The following is a 20,218-nucleotide window of genomic DNA, read 5'->3' as shown; positions in this document are numbered from 1 at the left end:
ATAAGGAGCTACTAAAGATTAAGGAAACGAACTAGTCAAACCAGGTGAAAAATAATGAGGGCTTAAAATAGGATAGTGGCAATGTGAGTAGAAAGATAGAAATGGATGCAAGAGACAGGAAAGAAGCCTTTATTAAGCACCAACTATGTGCCATGCATATAGGTGGATGGCTACTGATGTTTTCATCTTCTCCTTTGTTTTTTAATTAATAAGGTCCAAGGTTTGCTTGTTTGTTTCCATTCTGGTATCTTCCCTACCTTCAGATACCTCAAAACACTCACATTGTTTCAACCAATAAATCAATAGGCATTTTATTCAACTCCTCTAAAGTGCCAGGTGCTATACAGTGGGCTTACAAATGTAAAAAATGAAACTCTCAATTCAAAGAATTTACAGTAAGCACTTACAGATGAGGATAGGAAAAAAAATTAAAACAGTCTCTACTCTTTGTTTAGAGCCATTTTTTATAGGTATTTGGAGGGGTTTTAAACAGTCCCTACTCGTGAGAAACATATATTTCATGGGGGAAACAACATATTCAAAGATAAGTATGTACACACATACACACACACACACACACACACACACACACACACACACATTCTGTGTTAATTTGTCAAACCCACCCCCTTTCAAATTATTGATATTTTTCTCCCTTGGCTTCCATGACTTTTCTTTCTCCTGGTTCTCCATCTAAGAGCAGTTTGGGAAATCAGGAAAGTCCTTGGGTAGTAGGTAGCATATGATCCAAGCTGTAAATGAAAACGGGAATTCTAAGAAGAGATGAGGAGGGAAGGTTGTTATGCATGAAATGCCAGTCTGTTTGCAGAAGTAAGGAGAAAAGATATGAAAGCGATAACTGACCCCATGGGAGTCAATAAGATCACCAAGAGGATACAGAGAAGAAAGAGAACATAAGGCAGAACCACTGGGTCAAGGAGAGAGGGAAAATATTCAGAAATTAATGGGATATAAAAAATAAAGTGTTTTGTTGCAGCAAACTTCTTTGACAGAAGTTTCATATTTAAGATATATAAGCATGACAGCTATTCTAAATATTTAATAAAATTAGATATATTGTTAAAAGCATGATTTAAAAATAAAAATGGATAAGTATATGAACACAGAGACAAGTTTATGTGCTCTACTAGAAACCTAATGATGTCAAAAGAAAATGAGGAAGGTTCCCAGCAGATTGGGTGGATCTCTTTCTGGTGGACTTACGGAAGATCATGAATGAAAGTCACACAAGAAGGACAGGCATGGAAGGGTTACGATCTTCATCATTGGTGAAATCATCCACACTGATACAGTCACATATCAATTTGAGTATCTGAGTAAGTTCAGTAAGTCTTCCTTCACTTCCCTCTAATCATCATATTCGTCATCTTTTACAGTAGTATGCTTTAATATTCATGTACCACAATTTCTTTAATCATTTGGCAGTCAATAGGCTCTATTTACTCTATAAGGAATTGACAGAAGATTAAAACTCACTCCTCAATAGACAAGTTGGTAGGAAAAAAATGAATGGTTTTTAAAAGAAGAAATACATCTGAAATATGTTCAAAATCAGTGATAACAAGAAAAAATATTATGTAAGGAATCCTAAATTAGTACTTCACAATTTGGAATTATGGAGGGCAGGTCCCTAAAGTGTTCATACCCTTTCAACTAATGATCATACCATACTGGTTTAATAACTCAAGAAGACTGCATATAAGAAAAGTTCAATACTCATCATACTACTATTAGTAATAGCAAAAAACTTAAAACTCCATGTCCAGTGACTGAACAAACAGTGATGAAGGAATATGGAGAAATATTGCTGTGCCATAACAAATATGACAAATTCAAAGCTATATGGGACTTGATGTCTTATGTAACATAGTGCAGAGTGAACAATGCAGAACAACAACAAAAAAAAAACAGAGATAAATCGCTATGATTATATAAATGAAAACAAGTTTAAAGAGCGAAAATAACTTTGACTGAAATCTTTGGATAACAAAGGTACTTGCTGATAATGCATATGCTTGGCCTTTCTTTTAATATACAGAAAACTACTAAAGTTGAATGTAAACTATCACACTTATGTTGTTTTGTTAAAACCCTGTTAGAGATTGGATGTTGTCAAATGATGGTATTTGTATGATTCATTGAAATAAATTTTAATAGAGAAAAATAAATACTGTAAAATAAAAACAGCTTCTATTAATATTAGTGTATACTTCCTGCCCTCAGTTCCTACTACTCTACTGAAACTGCTCTTTTCATGGCCACTTCCCAATAAAATATAATAAACTATTCCCAGTAATCTGTATCTTTCACTTTTCTGTAACTTCTGATGTTCTTGACCCACTCCCTTTCAAATTATTGATATTTTTTCCCCTTGACTTCTATGACTTTTCTCTCTCCTGGTTCTCCATCTGCTTCTAACTTACATCTCAGTCTTCTTCACTGGTTTCTCTTGCCTTATCCCAGTACCTAAGTATTGTCATGTCCCAAGTTTCTGTCCATGACATTATTCTAATCTTTATCCATTGGAAATATCACCTGTTCTCATGGCTTAAGTTATTACCTCTTGACAGCGTTGGGAAACAACTGTACCTCTATCACTCTGAGCTCCAGTTGCACATTTCCAACTGCCTAATGGATAAAACAACTTGTATGTACCCCTCAAATTCACCTTGTCCCAGACCAAATTTAATACCTTTCTTCAAAATCCCAAAAGGCCATTAAAGAAGCATACAAATGTAACTCAGATCTTTCTTACCACAAGATGATGACTTTTTGTCTACCATTTTCACTTGTCTGGTTTGATTACAAAGTCTTTCATCTGTGTTCTCTACCAGGTTAGCAAGGTCATCAATGATCTCTGGAGGGGAAAAACATAAAATGCAGCATTAATAACTGGTAATGGTTTGTTTTGTATCATACTTCTTTGGCAGTTCTTCCTAGTAACAAAAATCTTCTCAAAAGAAAAATAACTACAATTTCTGCTTTCTAATATTACATCTTTCCCATGACACAAAATTGATTTCTGGAGTATTCAAGGTCATATATGATACCCACTCAAAGGAATTTTTCCACTGAAAGACAAGAAAAGGAAATTTATAACAACTGAAAAGACAAGGGAAAATAGCTTAAAACACATGAGAATGACAAATATACATACTTGTTCTAGGATTTTCTCTGTGAAATTAGGGAGTGAATGTTTAAATCTCAACACAATGGGGCACGGGGTGTCAATGGCTGGATTAAGTTAAATCTCTACAAATGGAATGCAGAGAAGACATGCATAGAAGCTTCAGTTTAATTAAACAGGACACAAAACAAAGTATACACTTGCTGAGGGAGTCCATTAAAATGAGAGAGAGATTGCAAAGTAGCCAAGTTTCTCACACAGTCTTCAAATTACACAATGTGAATACCAAAGAAAAGAAAAACAACCATACAACAAAAATTTGCCAAGAAAAAAAAACAACAAAGTGAAAAAAGTGTCAATACTTTTTTAAAAATCCTATTTATTATTTATCAAGATAAAATCAAAATGGATATGTGACCTAGATATAAAGATACAAGAAAATTAGAAGAACTTGGAACTTACGGATAGGTGAATAATTAAGAGATAGAGAGCAAAGTTAAAAATAAAATTGAAAATTTCTATTACATTAAATTAAAAGGGTTTTGTACAAACAAAACAAATGTAGCCAATATCAGAAGGAAAGCAGAAAATTGGGGGAAACATTTTATAGACAGTTTCTCAGATAAAGGTCTCATATCTCTAATACATAAAGAACTATGTCAAATCTGTAAGAATACAAGTCATTCCCCAAATGACAAATGGTCAAAGGATATGAACACGCAGTTTTCCAATGAAGAACTCAAGACAACTTATAGCCATATGAAAACATGATCCAAATCATTATTGATTAGAGAAATGCAAATTAAAACACCTTTGGGAAATCATTTTACACCTACCAGATCAGCTAAAATGACCGAGGGGGAAAGTGACAAATGTTAGAGGGGATGCGGAAAAATAAGGACACTAATTCATTGTTGGTGGAATTGTGAACTAATCCAACCATTTTGGAGAACAATATGAAATTATGCCCAAAGAGCTATTAAATTTCCTCTACTAGGTCTATTTCCAAAGATGATTAGGGAAAAAGGAAGAGAACCTAAATGTTCTAAAATGTTTATAACAGCTCTCTTTGTGGTGGCAAAGAACTAGAAATTGCAAGGATGCTCATCAATTGGGGAATAGTTGAACAAGTTGTGGTATATGATTGTGATGGAATAGTACTATGCTATAAGAAATGATGAGCTCAATGACCTTAGAAAAACATGGAAAAACTTTCATGAAATAATGAAGAGCAAAACGAGCAGAACCAAGAGAACACTGCACACAGTTAGAGCACATTGTTTTAAGAATGACTTTTAGAGGGGCAGCTAGGTGATGCAGTGGATAGAGCACCAGCCCTGGAGTCAGGAGGACTTGAGTTCAAATCCGGACTCAGATACCTGACACTTACTAGCTGTGTGACCCTGGGCAAGTCACTTAACCCCACTGCCTAGCCAAAAAATAATTATAATAATAAAAAAAAGAATGACTTTTAGAGACTGTTTTAACTATTATAAATACCCAAATTAACTATAAAGGCCATATGAAGGACACTATCTGTATCTAGATAAAGAACTGAGAAACAGAAGTATGTATAAAATAATTCTATGTGTACACACACACACACACACACACACAAATATATATATATATATATATATATACACGCATATATACACAGCCATCTCTAGGGCAGCAGGGAAAAGGGGGAGAATGTGGAGAAGGAAGGAAAAAAAGGGGGAAAAAAAGAAATTTACATAATTTTATTATATATTTTAAAAGAATAGCAAATTGTACAAAACAGATTTGCATTTTCATATGGAATTTTTTTTATTATACTATGTTATGGAATTGCTTATTTTATTCCATAAACTAAAATTTTTTTTTAATTCCTAGACTACTCCCACACACACCCATTCCCCCATGTCAGGAGAGGGGACCACAGGCAGTTCAAGGTCCTCCTTCCCATCATCCTTCCCTTCTTCTCCCCTCCCTAACCCCACCCTTCAAACTTGATCTCTATACATTACTTTTTAAAATTTTTTTTTTTTGGTGAGGCACCTATTGTCTTGGTTATATTTTGTAAAAAATAAAGGTAAATTAAGGCAAAAAAAAGCCTAAAACAATGAAATAGCTGTAAAGTATTGCAAGAATGAAAATGGAAAACAAAACAAGGGATGCCACCTTCAGATACACCAAATGGATGAATGAATTAATAAGAGTAAAAAAAAAAGACAGAGAACAAATAATAGAAGAGCATATGGAAATTTTAAAATTATGAGACCTAAAACTAGAGTTGATAGACTAAAAAAAAAAAGACAAAGTAATAGGCTTATTGGCATATAACTGGGTAAAATAGCCCCAAATAATTGCCTTAATTTCATGGTGGTCCATTAACCATTTTCATTTTTGATACTGGTAATTTGGTTTTCTTCCTTTTTAAAAAAAAATAAAATCAACCAATTGGTTTATATATTTTATTGGTTTTTCATAAAAGCTCCTCATGTCATTTTTTAATTCAGTGGGTTTTTTATTTTAAATTTTATTATTCTTTCCTTAGATTTTCAGGATTTATCTAGTTCTGAGAGGGAAAAATTAAGGTCCCCCACTAATACAGTTTTACTGTCTATATCTTCCTGTCCCTTTAAGAATCTGGATGCTACTTAATTGTCTATGGTTCCTTTTAGCAAAAGGTAATTTTCCTGCTTATCTCTTTTAATTAAATCTATTTTTGCTTTTGATTTGTCTGAGATAAAGACTGCAACCCCTGCCTTTTTTACCTCAGCTGAAGCATAATCAATTCTGCTTCAGTCCTTTACTTTTACTTTGCGTATGTTTCTGTTTCAAGTGTATTTCTTTTAAACAACACATTTTTGGATTCTGGTTTCTAATCCATTTTGCTACCCACTTCCATTTTATGGGCAAGTGCATCCCATTCACATTCACAGTTACGATTATCAACTGTGTATTTCCCTGTATCCTCCCCTCCCCCTTTTATCCTTTCTCTTTTTATCCTGCCCCTACTCAAAAGTCTGTTTCAGCTTCTGACCACTGCCTCCCTTAATTAGCCCTCCTATCTAATACCTCCCCCCTTCACTTATCCATTTCCCCTTCTACTCCTCTGTTGGGTAAGATAGATTTCTATACCCAACTGAATATGAATGTTATTTTCCCTTTAAACCAATTCCAATGAGTGTGAGGTTCAAACACTGCCTACGACCCCAGGCTCACATGTTCCACTGCATTGTAAAGGCTCTTGCTTACACACCTCTTTTATAGATAATTTTTCTCATTTTACCTTTCCCTTCCCCCCTTCTCCCAGGGAATTCTCCTTTTTTTCACCCTTAATTTTTTTTTGAGATCATGCCACCATAAACAACTCATACCCACACCCTCTGTTTATTCAGACTCCTTCTAACTGCCCTAACAATGATAAAGTTCTTAGAAGTTACAAATATCACCTTCCCATGTAGGAAAGTAAACAGTTTAACTTTATTGAATTCCTTATGATTTCTCTTTCCCGTTTACCATTTTATGCTTTTCTTAAGTCTGTTTGAACATCGAATTTCTTTTCAGTTCTGCTTTTTTGCATCAGGAATGCTTGGAAATCCTCTATTTCATTAAATATACATTTTTCCCCCCTAAAGGATTATTCTCAGTTTTGCTGGGGAGGTGATTCTTGGTAGTAATCCTAGCTCCTTTGCCTTCTGGAATAATCATATTCCAAGTTCTCTGCTTCTCTAATGCAGAAGGTGCTAACTCTTCTATGATCTTGACTGTAGTTTCACAATATTTCAATTATTTCTTTCTGACCACTTGCAATATTTTCTCCTTGACCTGGGAGCTCTGGAATTTGACTACCATATTCCTGGAAGTTTTCATTTTGAGATTTCTTTCAGGAGGTAATGAGTAGATTCTTTCAGTTTCTATTTTACCCTTTGGTTCTAGGATATTATGACAGTTTTTCTTAATGATTTCTTGAAATATGATGTTTAAGCTCTTTTTTTAAATGATGGCTTTCAGGTAGTCCAATAATTCTTAATTTATCCTCCTGGATCTATTTTCCAGGTGTATTGTTTTTCCAATAAGATATTTCACATTTTCTTCTATATTTTCATTCTTTTGACTTGTTTTATTGTTTTTTGGTGGCTCAGCTTCCACTTGCCCAATTTTAATTTTTAAGGAACTATTTTCTTCAGTGAGCTTTTTGTACCTCTTTTTCCATTTGGCCAACTCTGTTTTTTAAGGTGTTATTTTCTTCAGAATTTTTTGTGCTTCTCTTAACAAACTGTTAACTTTCTTTTCATAATTTTCTTGCATCACTCTCATTTCTTTTCCCATTTTTTCCTCATTTCTCTACCTCTCTCATTTGATTTTTAAAATCCCTTTCAAGTGCTTCCAGGAATTCTTGCTGAGTCTGTGTACAATTTACATTTGTCTTTAAGACTTTGCTTGTAGCTATTTTGACATCATCTTTTTCTGAGTTTGTGTACTGAACTGCCCTGTGGCCAAAGTAGCTTTTTGCAGTCAGGTTCTTTTTTTGTTGTTTGCTCATTTTCCCCAATTATTCCTTGACTTTTAACTTTATGTTAAAATTAGGCTCTGGTCCTGGAGGTGTGGGAGAAGGTCTGGGGATCCTCCCAAGCTTTCCGCGCTCCTGTTTTCAGGGCTAGATCACGTGGGTCTGCAAGTTTTCAGTGCTTCTAAGGTGGTATAATTCAAAGAGTGGTGTGGTCACTCCTCTCCTGGTCTGTGCTCTGGTCTTTACCCAGGAAGGGGCCTTGTCTTCTTGTAGACACAAGCACTGGTGCTCCTTTCTGCCTAGAACTGAACTGTGACCAGGGCCCCTAGTCCCCTGCAGCTGTAGGTAATAGAGCTCCTCTCGGCCCTGGAACTGTGACCAGGGCCCCTGTTATCCCGCAGCGACAGGCGATAGTGTTCCTCTTGGCTCTGCAATCAGCACTGCTCCCCTGAAGCACCGGGGCTCCTGTTCACCCTGGAAGTGTGATCCACAATTCAATAAGGTATTACACCTAGTACCAGCCGTAGTGCCTAGGGCCAGATTACACTCCCCCAGAATCTCCTTCTTACCAGTTGTCTGACCTTACTGTCTCTGGGCTAATTCTGAAAGCGGCTGCCGCCATTGTTATAGCTGCCTCCAAGGCCTGCTGAGAGCTGTGCACTCTGGGCTGCTTCCAGGCCGGCTCCCGCTCCAGTGTTACAGATCTCTCCTGTCAACTTCCTAGGTCTTCTTGTGCTGGAAAGAATGTCTCACCCTGACCTTTTGTTGGTTCAGCCACTCCAGAATGTGATTCGAGGCATTATTTTAAAGTTATTTTAAGGGACATGTTGGGAGAATTCAGCCGAGTTGCTGCTTCTACTCTGCCATCTTTGATCTACTTCCAGGAGCTTACAATTTAATGAGAGGGAAGACAATAATCAAAAAGAAACTGAAAACGGTAGGGGGTGGAGTGGAGGTACAAAATTGGAGACAATGGGGAAGTTCCAAAGTAGTGCAACCAAACAAGAAGTGATGTTTTGAGCTGAAAATTCTCATTAAACGGAAGATCTAGAGTTCATCGTCCAACTCTTCAAATGAGAAGGGAAGGAAGTGGTGATGAGGTGGAATACCAAGGCTTATGGGATCCTGCAGGATAGTGAATAATGAACTTCCTGGAGCATGGAGGAGTAGTCAGAGTACGGCCTCCAAAGTAAAAATGAAGGGGGCATAGTATTACCACACCTCAAAAAGTAATTAAGTGAGATCTTGCATCTTTTTCTTTCTTAAACCAGTCTAAGTTTGTGATTTTATCTGTATCTCAGAGTAACAACTTTTAACATACCTCAGAAAGTTAATAAAACACTGGGATATCAAACCAAATTTTTATAAGTGTTTTCCATTAAAAGAAAATGGCTAATATTCATCTCATTGCATGTAACAATTCTTTCTAAAACAATATTCTTTTTCAGATATAGCCTTTAAAAGGGACACTTTGCACTCTGGGAAAACTTCCAATTGATCCCACATAGTTGAGGCTATCGAGTAGCTAACAATTTGTATTGAGGTATTTGACTGAAAAGAAAAGTAGGCTTCCAATTACAGAAGAACCTATTAACTCAAAACTTTTTAAAATGTGCACTGAAAATTTTCCTTTCTTCTTAAAAGTCCTTACCCATTTTCTAAGAGATAATTATTCTATCTTAAAGATTTGTGTTCATTCCCTAAAGATTAATCTTCACTCCCACTCTTAGAAGAGAGAAGAGAGAAGGTAAGCTCCTGGAAGGCAGGGACTATTTGATTTTTTTTTTAAGATATTAAAGATATTCTCAGTGCCTGGTATATAGTACAGTGATAAATGCTTGTGAATAAAAAGTGCTTGTTAACAGGTTTCCTGAAGAAATGGTACAGCAATTGCTTTTTAACTTCACAGCCATCACTCTCATTCTTCTCTTCAGCACTCAACACCTTGATACTCACCAGCACCTAACACTTTGATAGTCACTCCTCACCTCCTCTCCCTTCTCTCACTAAATTCTTACCTCTTCTTACCAACTGTTTATTTATCTTAATAAGTACATTCTCCTTGAATTCTCTTCTTCCCCCAATTAAAGCCCTTCTGCTTCTTTCTTTGGGAACTCTCCTTCTATTTTCACATTCTCCACTTCATCAGGTTCTTCTGTTTGAGTCCCTCTCCTCTTGAAATCTTCCTTCAATTCAACTGTTTCTTCTTCAACTGAGTCCCCTTTTAGCTCTATCTTTCCTCTCCCTTCAACTTTTCAAGTTCTTCTGATTTTCTGTAACACATATTTCATCCTTTCACTTCCCATTTCCAAAGCCTTCAAACCCCTTTCATGTTTTTTTTCTCCTTCAAATGAAATCTTTTTTTCCTTCTCCCACATAACCACCAGAAATAGAATTCATTACAATGATGTCCCAACTAGTCATCCTGCCTCAAGTCTGTTTTCTCTAATCTGTCTTCTACATATTCTTCTCTAGGCTTTACTACTGACTCTTCTCCAGCATGCCACAACAGCCTTTTCTCTCACCCTGGAAGTTGACTCCATCCCTCAATGGCCCCAAACCTTCATTTTAAAGGAAGTGTGCTGGTGGCCAAGAATTGGATGTTAAAAGGATGCCCATCAATTGGGGAATGACTGAACAAATTGTGGTATATGAATGTAATGGAATACTATTGTGCTATAAGAAATGGTGAGCAGGCTGACTTCAGAAAAACCTGGAAAGACTCTTATGGTCTGATGCTGAGTGAAGTGAACAGAACCAGGAGCATTGTGCGATGACTAATATTGATAGACATAACCTTTCTCGGCAATGCAAGGATCTAAGACAGCTCCAAAGGTCTCATGATGGAAAATGCTATCCACATCCAAAGAAAGAACTATGGAATTTGAATCCAGATCAAAGCATACTATTTGCTTCTTTTTTCTTCGGTTTTGTTTTGCTTTCTCTTTCTTGTGGTTCTTCCTATTGGTTCTAATTCTTCCTCACAACATCACTAATGTGAAAATATGTTTAATAGGAATGTATATGTATAGCCTATATCAGATTGCATGCCATCTTGGGGAGGAAGAGGGAAAGGAGGGGGAGAAAAATTTAAAACTCAAAAGCTTATAGAAGTGATTGTTGATAAATCAAAATAAATTAATAAAAAATAAAGAAATAACAAGCAGGATGATTTCAGAAAAAAAACTGGAAAGACTTACATGAACTGATAAAAGTAAAGTGAGCAGAACTAGGAGAACACTGTATACAGTAACAGCAATATAGTACAATGAAGAATTGTGAATGACTTAGCTATTTTCAGCAATACAAAGATCTAAGACAACTCCAAAGGACTCATGATAAAAATGCTATCTACCTCCAGAGAAAGAACTAATGCCATCTGAATACAGAGCAAAGCATACTATTTTTCACTTTCTTTTTTGTTTGAGTTTTTTTGCACAAAATGACTAATATGGAAATGTTTTGCATGACTGCACATGTATAACTTATATCAGATTACTTACTGTGTCAGGAGGGGGGAAGGAGGGTGAAAGGGATAGCATTTGGAACTCAAAACTTAAAAAAGCTAACGAACATTAAAAATTGTTTTCATATGTAAGGGGGGAGAGAATAAAATACTATTTAAAACTAAAAAGAAAAAATAAAGGAAATGTGCATGCCAGCCATGTCTTCATTCCTTTTCAATTCTATTCCTGACTCTTAGAACTCTCTCCACCATAGTCCTGTTCCCTTCACCCTTTCAGATCCCTGTTTTGTCTTCCCCCATTAGAATCTAAGCTTCTTGAGGGCAGGGATTATCTTTAAATATTGCTGACTTAACTAACATTCCTAAAAAAAAAAATCCTAAAACCCAGATCTGACCCTGTCAATCTGCCACTCAAAACTCTATTGCCTGTAGAATAGAAACTTCAATCCCTGACATTTAAACCCCTCCACAATCTTGTTCCTTTCTCTAATCTGTCCATTAATACACTCTACATTTCAGTCAAATGGACCTACTAGCTGTCCCTTGAATTTAGCATTCCTTTTACATCATCAAGCCTGAAAGGCTATCCCCCAGACCTGAGGTACATCTTCCTCATCTTCCCTTAAATGAATGGCTTCTTTCAAGCATTAACAGATAAGTGTTTGGTGAACTGAACTGGACTAAACTGTTGAAAGCTCATCTCAAGTTTTTCCTGATCCCATTTGTTAAATGCATTCTTTCTCCTTACATCATGTTGTATTTACTTTACTACCAGCATCATAATCTATCTATCCCCTAATATAGAGCACAAGCTCTTTGAGAGCAAAAACTGTTCAGTATTTGGATCTATCTCTCCTGACAAGCATAATATTGTGCACATAGTAGGTGTTTAACATTTATAGGATGTTGGATTGAATTGAATAAAGGGATTGCTAGAAATTCTACTGGACTCCCCATAATGAAAAATCACAAATCTTTGGAATATATATATATGGGATATCTACATGTCATTTGAACAAAGTAATTTGCTTAGTATTTAATTTCTATTTATTTGATATGTTCTTACAGATTTGATTTAATTAAACCATTCAATATAAAGTTCCACTCAATGACATCCAAATTTATTAAGTAGGTAGTGATTCTATTCCTCAATTAGTGTGACCAGGTTGAGGTTAAACTGGAAGACATCTGAGGCACTTCTAACATTAAAAATCCATGATTTTATGATTTCCCACTTTACAAATCCCTCAAAGTGGAAGCAGCTTTAGATACATCAAATATTACAAGCTATACTGTATGTAAATCATACACAAGCTATATAAATATTACTATAAGCTCTGCATGATATAATTTCCCCCAATGTCTATAAGCAAAGGGAAAACAGTCCTCTACAATATCTCAGTCCTTATGTGGGTGCCAGGCTTTTTGTTCTTGCTATAAATTGTGGAAACTTCCTTAAATGGCAAGAACAATAACACTTTTTGCAAAAAAATTAATGTAGCTGGATACTCCAAACCTAGGTACTACCCTCATTCTATGTAGGGATATTGTGATATGAAGAAATATATTTTGTTTAGTACTGAGTGTTTTCCTCTACAAACATATTATATTGAAATTATAATAAAAGTCATTAGAAAAAAAAATGTGATTTAGTTTACAAATATCCTTTTAGGTAAAACTCTCATTATCTACACATCTTTTTTCTTCCCATCACTAGAACGAGACAAAGCTTTGCAAACTATCTTGTATTTACCTAGAAGATCAAGCTTTTCCCAAATAATCTGATTTTAAAATGGGGTTTGCTTAAATTCACCCCTAAGTGCCATCTAGTGGCAAGTGAAGGTATCTGAACTAGATTAAAATAACACAAATGGTATAAATGAGGAAACTGTAGCCAAAGAACTGAATTGCCATACTTCAAATTCCATATCAGGAACTCAAAATATTTCTTCAGTCTAAGGAAGAAACTGAGAAAAATAAGGCCAAAAAAGTAAAGGAAAAGATAAAAATGGTGAAGAAGAGACATGAAGTTTAAAAACTAAAAAGCAATAGCAAAAGAAATGCATTAAGTTTTAACAAATCAGATAAATAGTAATACCCATATTGGATATAGGATATAGGGGTGAAATGACCCTTTTTTACCTTAGAGAAATTATTTTAAATTTACAGTCTTCCATTTGGCTTAACAGAATATTTACTCATGTCACTTTGCCAGCAATGCTAGAACCTGTTAAGATAGTTAATATACAACGGTTGTTTCTTGGAGCACCACCTCCAGGTTTGCCTCCTCCATATATGGTCACACTCCTAGGCTGGTCCCCTAGGTACAACTGTCCCAAGTCCAAAATGCCCTATGAGTCTACACTCCTAAAACTATGGCCAGATGCTCCCACCACCTCCACCCCATGTCTTTACAATTAGCTCAAAGCAAAAGTATTATTGACATGACATCATAAGAACAGTAGCTACCTTTACAGGACAGGCCCTTATTATCTCCCACCTGGACTACTGCAATAGTAGTAGACCAATTGGTCTTCCTGCCTTAAGTCTCTACCCTCTCCAATCAATCATCCACGCAGTTTGTAAAGTGATTTTACTAAAGCGCAGGTCTGTTTCCTTGCTCAGTAAATTCCAATGGCTCCCTTTTGCCTCTAAGACAAAATACAAACTACTCTGGCATTTAAAGTTCTTCTGACAAACTGGCTCCAATCCATCTTTCTGGGAATCAGCAAAGACGGCAGCCCAGCTCTCTCCCACACCTACTCTAACAAAAAACAAACAAGAGCACCAGGCTGAGTGGTAATTGGGAAATAATAAAGAAGAAAGAGGAAGCAAAGAGCTGGGGAGAGAAACTATTATCTCACATAATCTGAGTACACAAGGAGAAAATTGTACAAAGAGTGGGGATGGGCATCATTTGAATCTCATTTTCATCTTAACTGATCAAAAGGAAGGAAAAAGACCACAGACAGGGCTTGAAGGAGAAATACATTCACCTCAACAGGGAATCTGGAGGGAACTAAGACAGGGGAAAGAGGGAATAAAAGAGAATGCAGACTCAAGATTATCTCATAACCTCAAGGTTGGAGAGTGAATAGTGAAAAAAGAGTAAAATATGGTGGTCTGGACAAAGGGAAGAGGACAGAGGTGCGAGAGAGGAAGCAGACTGTATGAAGCATAATTTACCCCTTCAGTTCTCTCCCAACTCCACTCTTGATTTCTCTACCATGCTCAAACAGCATCCTCACAAGAGAAAATGCCTTCATCCCTGAAGCCTTTTCATACCATAGGTTCCTCCACCTCTGTGGCTCCCTCCTTCAATTGGTGAGTTCTTTCCAAAACCACCATTCTGAGGATGTGCTCAGGCCAGCTATGCTTGCCCCTTCACTCCTCTCCCAGCTCCATTCCTAACTACAGATTTCTTCACCATGCCCTTGCCTTAGCACCTTTTCATCTTCCCTTCCTCCACACACACACCAACTATTCATTCCCATTAGAATCTAAGCTCCTTAAAGACAGAGACTATCTGTCTTTTAGTTTGTATCTGCATTCACAGTGCTTAGTACAATACTTGACAAAATATATATTAAATAAATGTTTGTTAACACAACTTGAATCACTAGTGCTGGGCATTCTTCACTGTAAAGAAGAGGACAAGGAGGAAACAAACAGAGGAAAAGATATAAAAGAATGGGATATAGGAAAAACACAATTAAAGATCATAACTATGAACATGAATAGAATAAACTCACCTCAAAAATGAAAGAGTATGGCAGAAAAGTCACCTTAGCTTTGCTTAAAGACCTCTACTAAGGGAAAATACAAAACCTCCTGAAGCAACCCATTCTACCTTTGGGAGGCCTACTTATTAAGTAGTTTCCTGTATTGTTATTTTAAAATATTTTTAAAAAAACTATTCTGTTTATAAGTTGTACAAAAACAATCAATGGGCTAGATTTAGCCCTTGAGCCACAATTTATCAACCTCTGCTCCAAAGTTCTCATTTCTCATATATATATATATATTATTTTTTTTTTCTTGGTGAAGTGATTGGGGTTAAGTGACTTGCCCAGAATCACACAGCTAGTGAGTGTTATGTGTCTGAGGCTGGATTTGAACTCGGGTACTCTTGCCTCCAGGGCCAGTGCTCTCTATCCATTATGCTTACCAAGCTGCCCCCATATCATAATTTTTTAACTACTGCTTCATTTCTTCTAAAAATTATAGAAGCACATGTGGCAAAGCTGCATTTTTCTTTGCTTGTAAATGTTGTGGAGTTACTGCTTCATTTCAATTTTGTTTCTTGAATACCCCTGTCTCCACAATATTATCATTAGTATGTTCTTTTCTTTATTCATTTTTCCAATCTTACTTCCTGAATTCAGACTCTGTGTCATGGCCAAGATTTGATCACTTCTAGAAGGAATGGTGGTTCAAATCTATGTTATCTGGGGTCTTGCAGATGCTTCCTTTGAGTATTAAAAGCTACAAACCTCACTGGTAGCTCAGGCTAGTGAATTGATCTAGGGAAAGGACTAATCATTGTCCTTCTGATTAAAGCCTCAGAGCAACACAGATGTAAGCTACACTTGTATCTAGCACTGTGCTGGTCCTTGCTCCCATTCTGCCTCTGGGTAGCCAACTACAGGATCCAGATTTGCCTGGCGAGCCTCTGGTCTGTGTTGTACTGTCTTCTTTCTATGTGGTGTGTTCCTGTGTGGTATGAGGTTTGTGCCTTTCTGGTTAGATCCACAAAAAGAGAAAGAATACACTGCGGGTGGGGGTAGGGATGGGGAGATGTGGACAGAGAAGAAAAGGAAGGTTAGGGAAATTTATCTCACATAATCAGGGTGTGCAAGTAGACATCTATATAAATAAGAAGAGGAGGTAGGGGGGAGCAGCCAACATTTGAACCTCACTCTCATGTGAACTGATCAAAGGAAGAGAGAAGAATATGTATGTCCACAGATAGTTGGGGAAAAAAATACATTTCACTCAACAGAGAATTAAGGGAGAAAAGAGAAAGGGAAACTAGAGGGAGTATAGATCAAAGCAGAGATTAGTCCTAATAAAAAACAAACCCTGACAAGGTAAAAAATATTTTAGCTCTTTTTGAGGTAGCAAAGAATGGGAATCTGAGGAGGTGCCCATAAATGTGGGTATGGCTAAATAAAGTATGGTATATAATTGTGCTATAAGAAATAATTAATTAAGGGACAATTAGGTGGCACAGTGGATAAAACTCTGGCCTTGGAGTCGGGAGGACCTGAGTTCAAATACGGCCTTAGACACTTCACAAGACCCTGTGTAATTCACTTAACCCCAATTGCGAAAGAAAGAAAGAAAGAAAGAAAGAAAGAAAGAAAGAAAGAAAGAAAGAAAGAAAGAAAGAAAGAAAGAAAAGAAAAAAGGGAAAAAAAGAGAAGAAAGAAAGAAGAAAGAAAAGAGGAGAAGAGAGAAAGAAAGAGAGAAAGAGAGAGAAAGAAAGAAAGAAGAGAGAGAAAAGAGAGAGAGAAAGAGAAGAAAGAAAGAAGAAGAAAGAAAGAGAAAGAAAAGAGAGAGAAAGAGAGAAAGAGAGAAAGAAAGAAAGAAAGAAAGAAAGAAAGAAAGAAAGAAAGAAAGAAAGAAAGAAAGAAAGAAAGAAAGAAAGAAAAGAAAGAAACACAGGGATGGTTTCATTGAAACCTGAGAAGACTTATATGAACAGCTGCAGGATGTAGTGAACAAAACCAGGAGAACAACGTATACAGACAATAACATGGTAAAGACAATTTTTTAAAAAATTAGGAACTGTGAGCAATGTTAACGACTAACCATGATTTGAGAGGACTAATGATGAAACATGCTATCTGCTTCTTGCTCTGTGAGCAGTGCAGAATGAGACTTTTTTTTACATGTCCATTGTGGAAATTTGTTTTGCTTGATTATACGTGTTATACCATGTTTTGTTTTCCTTTTGTTCTCAACTGTGGGGAAAAAGTTATCAGGGAGGGAAAAAAAGACAAATTTTTTGCTGACTGAAAATATATATATATATATAATTTTTAAAAGTCAATAAGATACTAAAATTAGAAGTAAATATGGAATAACAAGACTCTTAAAAGAGTTACAAACATTTCTAAATAAATATTGTAAGATAAAGGAAACTGAATCAATGCCTCATGAAACACAAAATACTATGGATTCCCAAGGTTCAAGAAACAAATCAGAACCTTGAGAGAAGAATTTATATGAGAACAGCATACTTTATGACCTGTAGAGCAAAAATAATTAGCATAATAGCAAAATTTGAATCTATTGTGGTGAGTCTTTCCAAAGAAGTGAAAGGAACAACAACAAATTAGGAATATGAATATACTGAAATAAAGTACAATGTAGAAGAGAAGCAAAAAAGCATATCTCTATATGAGTAAAACACACTGATTACAAAGACAGGGTACATATAGATAACTGAAGGTTCACAGGCCTCCCAGAACTAATTTATTTTACATACATGCATTACTTATTTATGACATGCAAAACATGTCACACTGCAAAACCCTAATATTTAGACAATTAAATTTAAGAAACAACAAATATTTATTAGTCACCTCCTGTCTGTGTGGCCTTCTATTAGGCACTGGGAATACAATGGAGAATACAATGCACACCAATAAATAAATATAATAATTTGAGCTAGGAGAGAGCAATAACAACTGGGTAAATGGGGAAAGGTTTCGAATGGGAAATGGGAAGTAAGTTATGAAGTAAGCTAAAGATTCTAACAGATGGAAGTAAAAAGGAAATACAGCCCAGCCAAGGAACCAGTTTACCTGGAATGTAGAATAAGTGAAGATGAGTAACGTGAACTAAGTTTGAAAAAGTGAGGTGAAACTAAATGGTGCAAGGTTTTTAATTCATAGAATACCAAATTTAGCACTGGAAAGGACTTCAAAGGTCATCAAGCTTAGCTCCCTCACTTTACAGATGAGGAAACTGAGGACAAGAGAAGTCATAAAACATATTAAAGTTCACATATGTAAATACCAGACTAAGGAGTTCACATTTCACCCTGGGGATGATACTGGACCTCTTCAAGAATGAAGGATAGGGCAAGTAGGTGGCACACTAAATAGAGCTCTGGCCTTGGAGTCAAGAGGATATGAGTTCAAATCCAACCTCAGATACTTAACACTTATTAGCTGTGTGATTCTGGGCAAGTCACTTAACCCCAACTGCCTCACCAAAAAGAAAAAAAAAAAAGGACGAACAACAAACAACAATGGGTATCATATGGAGCAATGGAAGATTTCTATTATCAGGATATAAAATTAAATTCTATTTTGATATATAGATATATTTTGATATATCTATATATCAAATGTTACCATTGCCTGACATCTCTCTCCAACTGACAAGATTATCTGCTGGCTGAGATGATTTCTAGGCTTTTTTGGTTTCTACATTATGGCAAACGATTTACATTGGATAAACTTCTTTAGGAAACAGTTGTAATCAGTATCAAGATCCATTCTCCATTTACTGCTCATTTTTTGGCAAGAGGCTCATTTAAAGAGGTCAGGTTGGAGTTATCTTGATAGTATTGCAATTTTTTTTCTCATTTGTATTTTCTTCTAGCTTTATATTAATTTTGACCTTTACTCAAGCAACTCAGTGGTTTGACTATATAGTTTGTTAATTCATGAATAATGCCAATATGATCATGACATTTTCCAAACAAAGGATTTGTTCTATGAAGTAATTTTCAGAAAAAAGTATTTGTTCTATGAAGTTTGGATTCAATCAAAGGGCCGTACTTGAGGACCTTGAAGGTCACCTGTGGCCCCAAGGCAGCAGGTTCTTCACTCCTGGAATCAGCTGATAATTAATTCAGAAATGATTCTGGCATCAGTAACGGACTTCTTGTCTGTTAAGATTAAGTCAATTTCATAATTTACAATGTTATTTGGTGTACTTTGTTTTCAATGCCTCTCAAAACCCTTTGTGAAAAAAGTATTTGAGATCAATGACCAATAAATCAATAATCCATTAAGCCCCTACTATGTGTCAGGCACTACAACTTATAAGCAGAATTCTCTGGTCATTTTTATTTCTTTATCATGAACTTTATTTTCCATCATATTTTTAGCCATCCTCCCTATGACCACAGCCACCAAGTATCAAAGTATATATTGACCTAATCTGGAAAGTTCTTTTGAGTTCTTAATGGAATTTCTCTACTTTCTCCATCCTCTGCAATGGGTGTTGGCACATAAGCTATAATTATATTAATGGTGGTCTTTTTGCAAAATGCTTGAAAATGTATCAGCTGGTTTGGAGTTACCCCTAGTCTTCTTGTTGTTTGTCCTTTGTTCTTGAAGAAGACCAATGACATCAGAAGGGTGATATCTTTTTTTTTTAAGGGATCCGAAAGTCTTCCTATAGAAGGTGGATTTTTATTTTATTTTTTTAATTTTCTGCCTTCCCTTCTATCTCTGCCCCGCCCCTCTCTTATTCCCTCCCCCTTCAATTTTCCTATAGGGCAGGATAGATTTCTATACCCCATTACTTACATATCTTATTTCCCAGTTGCATGTAAAAACAATTTTTTTTAACATTTGTTTTTAAAACTTTGGGTTCCAGATTTTCTCCCTTTCTCCCTCCCCACCTACCCTCATTGAGAAAGCAAGCAATTCCATACAGGTTACACATGTGTAGTCATGCAAAACACTTCCACGGTAGTCATGCTGTGGAAAACTAACTATATTTCCCTTCATCCTATCCCACCCCCATTCATTCTATTCTCTTTTGACACTGTCCCTCCTTAGAAGTGTTTGCTTCTGATTACCCCCTCCCCCAATCTGCCCACCCCTCTGCCATCTCTCTGCTTTCTTGTCCCCTTCACCCCAATTTTCCTGTAGGGTAAGATAGATATCCATACCCAATTGAGTATGCATGTTATTCCCTCCTTAAGCCAAATCCGATGAGAATAAGATTCACTCATTCCCTCTCACCTCCCCCCCCTTCCCCTCCACTGTAAAAGCCTTGTCTTGTCTCTTTTGTATGAGATAATTTACCCCATTCTACCTTTCCCTTTCTCCTTCTCCCAGTATAATCCTCTCAC

At 36.2% G+C, this 20,218-nt stretch overlaps 1 protein-coding gene across 1 annotated transcript in view; it reads right to left on the bottom strand.

Annotated features, from left to right (window-relative positions):
* Positions 1 to 20,218, bottom strand: part of STX8 (syntaxin 8) — a 268,178-nt gene that overhangs the window by 97,601 nt on the left and 150,359 nt on the right. The window contains exon 7 of the mRNA XM_020966557.2: positions 2,777 to 2,878. Within this exon, the coding sequence (XP_020822216.1) occupies positions 2,777 to 2,878 (102 nt within the window). The remainder of the gene's footprint in view (positions 1 to 2,776; positions 2,879 to 20,218) is intronic.

The sequence above is a fragment of the Phascolarctos cinereus genome, unplaced genomic scaffold (assembly GCF_003287225.1).
Source record: "Phascolarctos cinereus isolate Bilbo 61053 unplaced genomic scaffold, phaCin_HiC Scaffold_5;HRSCAF=322, whole genome shotgun sequence".
NCBI classification, from domain to species: domain Eukaryota; kingdom Metazoa; phylum Chordata; class Mammalia; order Diprotodontia; family Phascolarctidae; genus Phascolarctos; species Phascolarctos cinereus.
This window is presented reverse-complemented; position numbering and strand designations above follow the sequence as displayed.